This window comes from Pangasianodon hypophthalmus, chromosome 15 (genome assembly GCF_027358585.1).
Source record: "Pangasianodon hypophthalmus isolate fPanHyp1 chromosome 15, fPanHyp1.pri, whole genome shotgun sequence".
Classification (NCBI taxonomy): Eukaryota; Metazoa; Chordata; class Actinopteri; order Siluriformes; family Pangasiidae; genus Pangasianodon; species Pangasianodon hypophthalmus.
In genome coordinates, this window is record NC_069724.1 from 16499547 (window position 1) to 16512607 (window position 13061).

The following is a 13061-nucleotide window of genomic DNA, read 5'->3' on the forward strand; positions in this document are numbered from 1 at the left end:
AATCACATCCAGTACTTTGCTTCTCTCCATTTATGATGTTCCATGACATACATGCACCCAAACAGGAAGAGGAAAAAATGTCCAGAATTCTTCTAGCAACTTTTCTAACCTCTGCTCATTGGGATTGTCAGAGATTGACTCTATGCAGGATCAGAGTGGGACAGGGTTTTTTTTTTTTTTTTTTTTTTTTTTTTAAAGCCCTCTGGTCCCAGCAGACTCTCCCCCTCATGCATAGTTTTGCTTGCATGTCCATTTTTACTAGGTGGTGTTTAGGTCCTCCCACGTGTCTTTAATTATGCCAAACACCCTACTGGGCTTCCACCCATATAATAACTTAAAGATAGGAAAACCTCATGGAGGCCTGGGCTACATCCTGAACTGTAAATAATAGGGCTTGCAACCATTTATCCCAATTCTGGCTATCATCATTTACAAACTTCATCAAAAGATGATTCATATTTTTAATTGTTTTAATTAGTGCATCACTAATGCCTCAGTTGGGGGGTAGTAGTCTCTAGTTTGCTTTAATTCCCTTTAATTTGTTTTAATGCATTGCATTAATTCCCAGCACTTTGTAAAGTGTGGGTAGTGTATGTGACACAAAAGATCTGCCCTTATCAATTAGGACATCTTTTGGGATCCCAACTCTGGAGATTACATGAAACATTGTTTCGACAGTTCTCCCATGCTGTCTAGACTGGCCCCAAGGAGCTCTCGATAAGGGAAAGGCGGCACTTCAGGGGTGGCTGGCAGATTCACCCACTGACATTCACAGCAAGATGCACACAAATGAAGTACATCACTGTGAATGCCCAGCATACTGGAATGGGCCATTAACTAGTGCAGTGTTTTATCTACTCACAGGTCCCCATGCATGAAAAAGCATTTTGTTGCAGCTTTTTTGGTTCACAGTTTCTCCTATCAGAGACTCTCAATTCATTCTGTACAGGTTGTCATTAATTATTGTAAAGTGGGCACAGATTATCTGCTACCACGGTTGCACAACCTCACACTGCCTTACTCTTTGGGACCCTCCTAAGTCCATTGGTAACTGAACAAACCCCAGCCAATTCATTCCCAAAATTGGGAGTGTACTGGATGTGGCACTGTTGCAGTCTTGGATGGCAGCACACTGCTGTTACTGTGATTGGTGCAAAATGGGCCTTACGTAGGCTTGAGGCTTCCCATGATGGAGCATACAGTAGACTGATATTTAACAAATGATTCAGTGAAGTAAAACTATATAGGGAAACAGTCTGTCTAGACACCCAACACATGGATGCATAGGTAAGCACATGTCAGTATCACTCTTTTACACACACACTGGCTCTGACTGCACATCATACCACATAAACCTAATGAAATCTTGTGGACAAGCCTATCAACCTCTCCACCAGTAAATCCTAATCAATCTTGTTGCCACGGTCAATGCAGCAAGCAATAACCTCTCCATGTCATGACAATGCCAGCGCTGTCTCTGCAACCCTGCACTCCTAAACTGTCTCCTGCTCTGGGTTTGATTCCTGTGCCTGAATGTGAAAAACCAATGAAATACAGAATTATAAAAAATGAAGAAATCCAAGGATAAATAAAGGAATAAAAATAATAAATGAACAAGTAAATATAGAAAAAAGAACTGACTAAATAAGTAACTAAATATAGAAATAAATGAATTGAGGAACATACAATGGAAAATGAATAAATATTTTAAAGAATAAGTCTTTTTAAATATTTAGATTTATTGATTTATAGCAGGGATATTGAATTAAAATCCCAAGAGGTCAGATCACTAAAAATTTCTCCTAAAAAGGTCTAAACCAGGTTATGTCTAAACTGTGGTATGATTTAGAACCATAGCAGATCTGCATGCAGTTGTTGTTTACCTATCAAATAATGTACATTTCCCTAGCAGTTCAACAATATTTATTGTACATTTAAATAACAAAAATGAAAGAATATCTGAAACCATAGATAAAAGCTATAGATAAAAGCTATATATATATATATATATATGTATATGTTTACACTCTTTGTTCACTTTTCTACCATTGAACAAACCATTGATCAACACTATCGCTGATCATCTTGTCCAATGTCCTTTCCACTTTCCATTTTTCCCCACCTTGAGCTCTACTTTTCCTGTCTAGTGAGAGAAATTGGCCTTTGATTGTTCAATTGATTGAACTCAGTTCAGGTTATTTTGCATGCCCTTACCTTGGACAGCTGTGGATACGTTTGCTAGGAAGCTGTGTGCTTTGTCTCATCATGGTGCTTCACAATTTCAGAAATTGCTACCAATTTTTTTTATTATTACCACAGTTTTCAAACATATGAGCAAAGTGGTTTAGTACTTGCTGTGAAAAGAATGAACAAATATTGATCTGTCCATTCATTTTTAAAAGCTTGATTTTCTTTTCCTATTTTGGAAAAAGCCAATCAGACATCCTTCCTGTCTGCCTTTGTATTTCTTTCATTTCCTAGGGTTAGTAGTAGTAGTTACACTACTACAAATGATTCTTCTACATGTTTGCTCTAGATCTAGTACAACCCAAATTATTGACCATCTAGTTAGTACGCACTGTAAACAGTGAATGATTGTTGTGCACCCATGGTTTTGGGGGAAATAAGCCTCCATGATTATGATTATTTATTGTGTCATGGTCCTGTTAAAACATTCACTTGGTCCAAATCCAGACCGCAGTCCACCATTTAGCGAAGGCTGATGTATTTTATTTTACTTTTATAATCAGTTCTCCATACATTGTGTGACCTGGTATTCATAACTAACCTTCTAGTCTTGTCCTAGACTATCATAGTTCTTGTCGGTACCAATTTCTAGTAGATTTTCAAAGTGTCTGTAACATATTTGTAACATGCGTGTATGTATGTTTGCAGGTGACCAGTCCCATGTTTGTTCCTGTTCGTTCTCATGAGCTGCTCCACAGCATGACTGGAAAAGGCCTGGCTGCTCACTATCACTTTCCCAGGCAACCATGTATCTACGGCAACCACATGGTTTCTCTCCAACTGACACTTAGCAATCACAGTGACCACGTCCTACACAACATCCACATCGTGGAGACAGTGTCCACCGGTCAGAAAATCCACTCTTTCAGCCCAATTGGTGAGAATGATAGCACAACACAATCTAACCCAAATGGCAGTGGTGAATTTAATTAGACCTGTTATCAGATGAGAGGATGGTGTACTTGTTAAAATATGGGATAGAGTATAACAGTTAATAGTTTTATTATGGGAATCTGTGTAATATAAAGCAGAAATGGCCTTGTAAGTAAAGGTATAGACAAGATAAAGACAGGCCTAACATATTCTTACATTAATGCAAATTAAGGTTTAGGGTGCTGCTGTGTCTGTGACAGCATTGCCTGGTTTTGCGTAATGGTACATGCTTTTTCATACCAGAGGCATTATTCTGTAGTTTTCTGTCCATGCCATAAGCAGCAGACGATTCTAAACTTGTCATGCTATGTTGAAGGTAATAGAGAAAATACATGGTTTATCATGGATTAGTCTCATCTAAATATTTCCATGGAAAAAAGAACAACTAAGTTCCCTATTCCAATATACAGTCAGGTCCATAAATATTTGGATACTGACAAAGTAATTATATACAGTCCACCACAGTATATTGGAGTTGAAATTACATGCAAACTTTCAGCTTTAATTTGAGGGTATGTACAGCCAAATCAGGTGATTACGGTATTAGAATTACAGCACTTTTTATACGTGGGCCCCCCTTTTTAAGGGACAAAAGTATTTGAACAATTGGCATTTTATTCACTCATTATTTCAATGTGAGGTCCAAACAGCTGTCACTGCAAGTGAAGCAAATCATCATTAGGATGGAAAAACAATCAGAGAGATAGCAAAAACTTTAGGTGTGGTCAGATCAACTATTTGGTACATTGTTACAAAGAAAGAATGCACTGGTGAGCGCAGGAACACCAAAAGGCCCATAAGATCACAGAAAACAACTGTGGTGGATGACAGAAGAATTTTTCCCTGGTGATGAAAAGCCCCTTCACGACAGTTGGCCAGATCAAGAGCAATGTCCAGGAGGTAAGTGTTTCTGTACCAACGTCAACAATCAAGAGAAGTGTTTACCAGAGTGTTTACCACAAGATTTAAACCATTGGTGAGCATCAAAAACAGGAAGACCAGATTAGAGTTTGCCAATGAAAAAAAAAAAAACTAAATCTAAAAAGCCTGTGCAGTTCTGCAACAGTATCCCAGTGCAGATGAGCAATGAACCAAAGCATTCTTCGAAAGCAACCTAAGACTTTTTATGGTAAATAATGTTCTGTGGAATGTTCCACAGTGGGCAAGTCAATCACCTGTCTTGAATACAACTGAGCATGCATTTCATTGGCTGAAGGCAAAGTGAAATGCCCCAAGAACAAGCAGGAACTAAAGAAAACTGCAGTAAAGGACTTGCAGAGCATCACTAGGGAAGAAACCCCGCATTTGGTGTTGTCTGTGCTTTGCAGACTTCAGGCAGTCATTGACTGCAAAAGATTTGCAAGTATGCATTAAAAATGACAATTTAATTTGTGATTGTCAGTTTGTCCAGTTACTTTTGGTCCCTTTAAAAATACGGGGTGTGGAGGGGTGCAGATATAAAAAGTACTGTACACCATTCACCCGATTTGGTTGTAAATACCATGAAATTAAAGCTGAAAGCACTCTGAGCTCATATTCATTATTTAAGTTCAACTCCGTTATGAATGTAATTAAACCACAGGTAGTAGACTGGTTAATATGTTAGCTAATGCATCCTAGGCTTCAGCTTAGAACCCAGCCATTTGTGAACAGTGATGTGAACTATAAAAGCATAGCTAAACAGGGAACTAGCCAGCTCTGCCTAGCCACAGGATAAGTCATATGTGGCTTCCTAGTGACTGTAGAGTGTAGAGGTTATTTGTTATGACCCATGTAGTGATCCACATAGTTAGAAAACATCAGTAACAGAGGCTTATGTGATCAGGCCTTTACATAGTAAACTGTCTCTGTCTGTCTCTCACTCTTTCCAACAACACCCCTCTCTCTCTTTCTACATTTCACTCTTTTTCTGTCTCTCTCCCTCAGAGAGTTTGGAGCTAGAGGCATCAGTAACAGTTTCAATTGGAGTGGATTTTAATGACTCAACCCAAGCAGCCAGTTTCCAGTTGTGGTAAGAGCTCTTTTTTCCCTCCCACTAATTTCAAAGACAGTATGAGGCCAAAAAATATTGACAGTAGAATGGGTCGTACTGAAGAGCTCAGTGACTTTAAACGTGGCACTGTCGTAGGATGGCACCTTTGCCAGTTCGTGTATTGTCAGTTTGTGAAACTTCTGCCCTGGCTCTGCCCTGGTCAAACGTAAGTACTATTATTGTTAAATGGAAGTGTCTGGAAGCAACAACAGCTCAGCCACAAAGTGGTAGACCACGCAAACTCGCAAAGCAGGTGCTGAAGCGGATAGGTATTTTTGTGTGTGGAGTGGAACAGTGAAAGGAAAGTCCTAGTGTCCTATAATTTTTTTAAAGTCTTAAAATTACATCACTGTATGCACACATCACTTGTCTATAAATACTGATTCAGAGCTTCACAATTTTATATTTCAGAATGTCTTCTTGCAAAACAATCTAGTAGGCAAAGAAGGAAAGCAGTCAGCATTTTTGTGTGTGAGAGAGAAAATTTCTGGTATTCTCATTTTCCTCAAGCAGCCTCAGCATATTCAAAATTGTTCTCTATATACGAGCACAGACACGCACACTACCACACTCAGTTAGTTATGATAATGAAAGCATGTCATTACCAGATTGAATTACTGAGAGTTACTCTTTTCTTTTTCTTCTCTCTCTGTCTCTCTGTCACACACACACACACACACACACACACACACAGAGGCAGAAACAGACCAGAAGCCATTTTTTAATAAATTGTTACCTCCGCAGCCTGATCACTTATCGCTAATCAGTATTTAATTTTTAAATAATCTAATTTTGAGTAATTGTATTTTTTGAAGTCTGTGTAATTGGTTTTCTTTTTTTCGATTAGTGTTTGATCGACACTGGGCAATGGAGGCACATGAATAACATCACCGTAAATAGGTCAGGCTGCAACACTGAAGGGGATTATTGCTAATGACCGTACCAATAAGAGTACAGTGACATTGGTGTGTGGGTGGCTGGTTGGGTATCTGTGACATGCTTTATGTTTCATTATGACAGGGTCCAAGCAGTTCAGTGAAGGCTTTACAGAGCTTATGCCACATTAGACACTAATCTGAGCACCCATCTGCACACTAATCCTTAGCCTATCAATAAGCCCTTTCTGTCTTTTATACTCTCTTGCTCAAATATATTTTGACCTTACTGGAGTTTCTGGACTCTGTATACATGATTTCTTTTTTATTACCTGTCTCACTCTTCTTTCCTGTCTTTCTGTCTGACATGCTCTCTTTCACTCACATTTCCATCTCTCCTGTCTAGTGTCACTTCTGCTTTCCCTGTGTGTGTAATTGTAAGTAAATGCTCTGAAATTGGATCTCTGACCAGCATTTTTGACATAAATTCTGAATTTGAATTTGAAGAAAAATCTTAATCTTAGTTGAGTTGTAGGTTTGGTGCATCAGTTTTTTTTTTTTAATCACTATCTATTAAGCTTTATAATATTACGGAAAAGTTCTGTATATGGCGAACAAGTGATTTTGTGAAGCATAGAATTAGAATGGATGTATATAAATCTTAATAGAATAAAAATAAAAAGATTTTATTGCATTTGTCCCAAAATGTTATTGATATCTTGTGAAGTGGATAGAAGACCCATGTACTGGGTCAAAGATTTGTTTAAGCCACAGTGTTTGTAGCATTAAGCAATATCAATATTGCTTCTATATGTGCAATATGGATTCAGCTTAACACTGCATCATAACTTAAACATGCACTCACTGTCCACTTTTTAGGAACACCTGTACACCTGAATATTCATGTAGTTATCGTGTCACGCATTCATCACCCACTTATCACTCACTCTTTACAACCGTGGTGAGCATGTAGCACCAACAACCATGCCACAGTTAAAGTCACAGAGATCACAGTTTTTCCCCATTATGATGTTTGATGTGAACATTAACCGAAGCTCTTGCCCTGTATTTGCATGATTTTATGCATTGTGCTGCTGCCACATGATTGGCTGATTAGATAGCTGCATGAATGTGCAGATGTACAGGTGTTCCTAATAAAGTGGATGGTGAGTGTATGCTCTATTGTTAAAATTCTTAAAAGTATGGGTATATTTATAATTATAAATACATGAGTGCCTTCGGTAAAGGTTTTAAAATGTGCTTTCAGAGGAAAATAGTTCTGTATCAGAGTTATGACAATGGTAAGCAATAGCTCACTAAATGGTGTGTTTAAGAGTCCAAGCCGTCGTAGAAATTGGACAGAATGAAATCTAGTCTAATGCCTGCTTAACGCCTGACATTTTGACTAAATGCCTTTGGAGGGTGGCTATATCTAACGAACAATTCAAAAGTCAAACCAGAAAAAATAAAGCATGGCAGTACTAGCAGTGGCAGAAATTCTTGTGGAGTAACGAGTCCATATTAGAGATTTTTTTTTGGACTTAAAGGTTGTGTTACACCAAGTCTTACTGACTGACTGCCCTTCAGGAGCCTCATGTCTTCTCACATTCAAACTCATGTTGATGACAACAGCTGATGACCAACATGTACGTGTACGGACACATGCATCCTGTGCCTGCGTAAAAGGACATATTCTTCCACTCTGGGGGAAGCAGTAATTTGTGTTCATAATCGACAAAAGAAAAACCGGAAGAGCAGTTTCAAGGAAAGACAAAGCCTTTGTCCCAAATCACACATTGCTGCATTTATTAATGTCTCAAATTTTCATTCCAGCTACCAGTATATAGAGTCATAATATGCAGTTTGGGAATTTGTCCAGTGGCAATTTTCATGCCACTGTGAATCTGTTTAAATGACTGACTGATAAAGCCTTACTTTTAGCACAATATTTCTACAATATAAACATAATTAAGTCTTATTTGGAGCAGAAGCAGGGCAAAGGCTTATGGTAAATAACTTTAGGCCTATGAAGTAAACATCACTGTGTGAGATCACTTGGACAGAGAAAACCAGTAAAAGCCAAAAGATAAGTTATAGTAATAGTTAATATCAATAGTAGTTCATGTTGTTTATACTGGAGTGATTCTTTAAAAAAAAAAAAAAAAAAAAAACTTTCTCAGTAATAGCACTATACTTCGATATACAGTCAGGTCCATAAATATTGGGACAGTGACACAGTTTTGGTAATTTTGCCTCTGTACACCACCACAGTGGATTTGAAATGAAGCAGTCAAGATGTGACTGAAGCGTAGACTTTCAGCTTTAATTCAAGGGGTTTAACAAAAATATTGCATTAACCGTTTAGGAATTACAACCATTTTGTACAGAGTTCCTCCATTTTCACAGGCTCAAAAGTAATGGGACGAACTAATATAATCATAAATATTAGGATTATTTTTATTACTTGGAGGTAAATCCTTTGCAGTCAATGACTACCTGAAGTCTGGACCCCATGGACATCACCAAATGCTGAGTTTCCTCCCTTGAGATGATTTGCCAGGTCTTTACTGTAGCCATCTTCAGTTGCTGCTTGTTTGTGGGTCATTCTGCCTTCAGATTTGTCTTCAGTAAGTGAAAAGCAGCTCAGTTGGGTTGAGGTCAGGTGACTGACTCGGCCATTTAAGAACATTTAATTTCCAAGCTCTTGGGCTGCTTTCACAGTATGTTTTGGGTTGTTATCCATCTGTACTGTGAAGCGCTGTCCTATCAGTTTTGCAGCATTTGACTGAATCTGAGCAGAAAGTATAGCTATGTACACTTCAGAATTCATCCTGCTACTTCTATCAACAGTCACATTATCAATAAACCCCAGTGACCCAGTTCCATTGACAGCCAAACATGCCCATGCCATAACACTGCCTCCACATGTTTGACGGATGATGTGGTATGCTTTGGATCATGAGCCCTTCCTTTCCTTCTCCATACTTTTCTCTTCCCATCATTCTGGTACAAGTTAATCTTGCATCAGAACTGGTCAGGCTTTTTTTTTTTTTTTTAGAGTTTTTTTTTTTAGCAAAGTCTAATCTGGCTTTGTGTTCTTGAGTGTTACCAGCGGTTTGCATCTTGAGGTAAACCGTCTGTATTTACATTCATGAAGGTGGCTCTTGATTGTAGACCTTGACAATGATAGGCCTACCTCCTCCAGAGTGTTCCTGACTTGGCTAGATGTTGTGAAGGGGTTGTTCTTCAATAAGAAAAGAATTCTGCAATCATCCACTTTAGTTGTTTTCTGTGGTCTCTCAGGCCTTTTGGTGTTGCTGAGCTCGCCAGTGCATTCCTTCTTTTTAAGAATGTACCAAATTGTTGATTTGGCCCTCCTAAAGTTTCTGCTATCTCTCTGATAGGTCTGTTTTGGTTTTTCAGCCTAATGATGGCCTCCTTCACTTGCATTGAGAGTTCCCATTAACAGCTACCAAATGCAAATTCAACACTTGGAATCAGCTCCAGACCTTGTATCTCCTTAATTTATCATGATATAAGGAGGAAACAGGCCACAGCTGGCCATGAAACTGCTTATCAGTCAATTGTCCCATTACTTTTGAGCCTGTGAAAATGGAGGAACTATGTAAAAAATGGCTGTAATTCCTAAACGGTTAATGCAATATTTTTGTTAAACCCCTTGAATTAAAGCTGAAAGTCTACGCTTTAGTCACATCTTGACTGCTTCATTTCAAATCCACTGTGGTGGTGTACAGAGGCAAAATTACCAAAACTGTGTCACTGTCCCAATATTTATGGACCTAACTGTATATGGTACTATAATATGTGTATGTCTATGTGCATGTTAAACTCTTTAGTACCTTTCAGTACTCACTTGGGTTATCTCTCGGTTTTCTATCTGTGGTTTAATAAGATTAAATGTAATCTGCAGGTGGGTTCATATAAATGTGTGTTGATAAACTGTGTTTAATTTTGCAGTACTAAAGAAGATCGGTTCAGTGTGTCTATCCAGCCAGCAGTGGGAGAGCTACTACTCCCCGTCACCATGTCTGAACAGGACTTTAACCAAGAGCAAGGTAACATGACTTGACTTGATTTTCTTGCTTAAAAGATAAAGCCCCCACTTTCTGTTACGGTGAATGTAGAATGTTTTGAGTTCATTAATTTGAAGTACAGTACAGTCAGGTCCATAAATATTTGAACATTGACAAAGTTACTGTTATTTTAGATGTCTACCATAGTAAATAGGAGTTGAAATTAAACAATGAATATTAACCCATCAGCCATAACACTAAAACGATTGATAGGTGAAGTGAGTAACATTGGTTATCTCATTACAAATGGCAAGTGGTGGGATATTTTAGGCAGCAAGTGAACAGTCAGTTCTCAAAGTTGATGTGTTGAAAGCAGGAAAAATGGGCAAGTGTATGGACCTGAGCAGCTTTGACAAGGGCCAAATTGTGATGGCTAGCTGACTGGGTCAGAGCATCTCCAAATCTGCAGGGTTTGTGGGGTGTTCCCGGTATGCAGTGGTTAGTACCTACCAAAAGTGGTTCAAGAAAGGACAACTGGTGAACCAGTGACAGATTCATGGGTGCCCAAGGCACACTGATGTGCGTGGGGAGCGAAGGCTAGCCTGTCTGGTCCGATCTCACAGAGGAGCTACTGTAGCACAAATTGCTGAAAAAAGTTAATGCTGGCTATGATAGAAAGGTGTCACAACATAGTGTGTCGCAGCTTGCTGCGTATGGGGCTTTGTAGCTGCAGACCAGTCAGAATGCCCATGCTGACCCCTGTCCACAACCAAAAGTGCCTACAGTGGGCACATGAGCATCAGAACTGGACCATGGAGTAATGGAAGAAGGTGGCCTGGTCTGATGAATCACGTTTTCTTTTACATCATGTGGACTGGTGGGAAGAAGGCAAGCCGACGGAGGAAGTGTGATGCTCTGGGCAATGTTCTGCTGGGAATCCTTGGGTCCTGGCATTCATGTGGATGTTGCTTTGACACGTACCACCTACCTAAACACTGCAGACCAAGTACACCCCTTCATGATAACGGTATTCCCTAATGGCAGTTTGAGGAACATGACAAAGAGTTCAAGGTGTTGACTTGGCCTCCAAATTCCCCAGATTTCAATTCGATTGAGCAAACAAACAAGTCCGATCCATGGAGGCCCCATCTCGCACCTACCAGGACTTAAAGGATCTGTTGCTAATGCCTTGGTGCCAGATACCACAGCATACCTTCAGAGGTCTTGTAGAGTCCATGCCTCGATGGGTCAGAGCTGTTTTGGCGGCATAAGGGGGACCTACACAATATTAGGCAGGTGGTTTTAATGTTATGGCTGATTGATGTAAGCTCAAAGTGCAGACTTTCAGCTTTAATTTGAGGGTATTTATGTCCAAATTTGGTGAACAGCATAGGAATTGCAGCACTTTTTATATGTGGCCCCAACTTTTTAAGGGACCAAAAGTAATTGGACAGTTGACTACTCAGTTGTTCTATTCCAGACCCATATTTGTGCATACACACTTTTTAAAAATGAGGCTCCTGGTCATGGAATAGCTGAGCACCTCCCACACAGAAATTTTAATTTATAAAGAAATACTTGGTGGGAAATTAGGCGTATATTTTTGGAAGCTTTGACCCATTCGTAACACCATTAGCAGCATTTATAAACACAAGGAATTGGTAACACCCTGTGGATGTATAGATAATTACAGCTAAAAGTGCAAATCACCGCTCTCATCGTAACACTTCATATCAAATTATGCAGCCTCATAATAACTGCATACAGGCTAACTGAATATGAGAAGCATTAAAGCATAAGTTTTTTTTCTGTCCGTCCGTACATCCGTCTGTTTGTTTGTGTAGATTGGTTAATTATTCTGGTTCGATGTATTGATATATATTGCTTCCGTTACCTATTTGCAGTCTACAGTTTGTTTAATTGCCTCTCTGAGCAAAATAGTAAATTATTATGTACTGGTATTAATTGTGGGTAATTACAGGCTGCCAACAACTATGAAGTAATTTCACACATTCACAGATCTATTAACAGGCTACATAAAGATATAAATAGGCTACAAGCAATTGTGGTAGATGACATGAATTCTTTCCCTGGTGAAGAAAAACAACACTTAACAACAGTTGGCCAAATCAAGAAATTTGTTGCATAGCCCCGGTCATGGTCCTGAAGATGCCTACCAAGATTTGTGTCACTGTGCAAGGTCGTTGCCGAGATACAGCCTCACTTCCTGTTTGGTGGCTTCACCGTCAGATTTGTTAGCACATTATGAGCAAACCATTTGGAATATCAACATTCTTTTGATAACTTTTGTCCAGGTTGGTCTGAATATATGACAAATTTGGAGTTGATTAGACATAATTTGTAGGAGCAGTAGTGAAAAAACAGTTTTTAACAAAATCCAAGATGGTCGACAGGAAGTATACTTGAATTTCAGTGTGCGTTCACTTCAGCATACTCCAGGGAATTATTGGAAAAATGAACCTTGAATTTAGAACATTCTTCAAGTGATATATGGAAAAAAAAAATGAAAGTTGTTACAGTTCTTGACCACAAGGTGGAGCAGTCACTAAACTTCTTCGGTACATTCAGGGCATGGTCCTGAAGATACTTATCAGGTTTCATGATGCGTAGATACATTGCTTAGATACACCCTCACATCCTTTTTTTTTTTTTTTTTGCCAGCATGTTACAAAAGAACAGTTTTGAATATCAAAATTCTTTTGACAACTTTTGTTCAGATAGGCCTCAATTTGGTAAAGATTGGGCAAAATTTGGAGGAGGAGTAGCAAAAATGGCAGTTAAATGTAAGCATTTTTATTGTTGTTGTAACTTTTGACCAGTAGGTCAGATTTGTTACCTAGCCTCAGGCCATGGTCCTGAAGGTGCCTACCAAGTTTTGTGTCAGTGCACAAAGTCATTGCTGAGATACAGCCTCACATC

General features: G+C 38.9%; 1 protein-coding gene across 2 annotated transcripts in view; it reads left to right on the forward strand.

Annotated features, from left to right (window-relative positions):
- ap3b1a (adaptor related protein complex 3 subunit beta 1a) overlaps positions 1–13061 on the forward strand; it is an 80060-nt gene that overhangs the window by 51192 nt on the left and 15807 nt on the right. For both annotated transcript variants that reach the window (XM_026928844.3, XM_026928843.3), the window contains exons 23-25: positions 2896–3124; positions 5107–5191; positions 10066–10163. In XM_026928844.3, coding sequence (XP_026784645.2) covers positions 2896–3124; positions 5107–5191; positions 10066–10163 — 412 coding nt within the window. The remainder of the gene's footprint in view (positions 1–2895; positions 3125–5106; positions 5192–10065; positions 10164–13061) is intronic.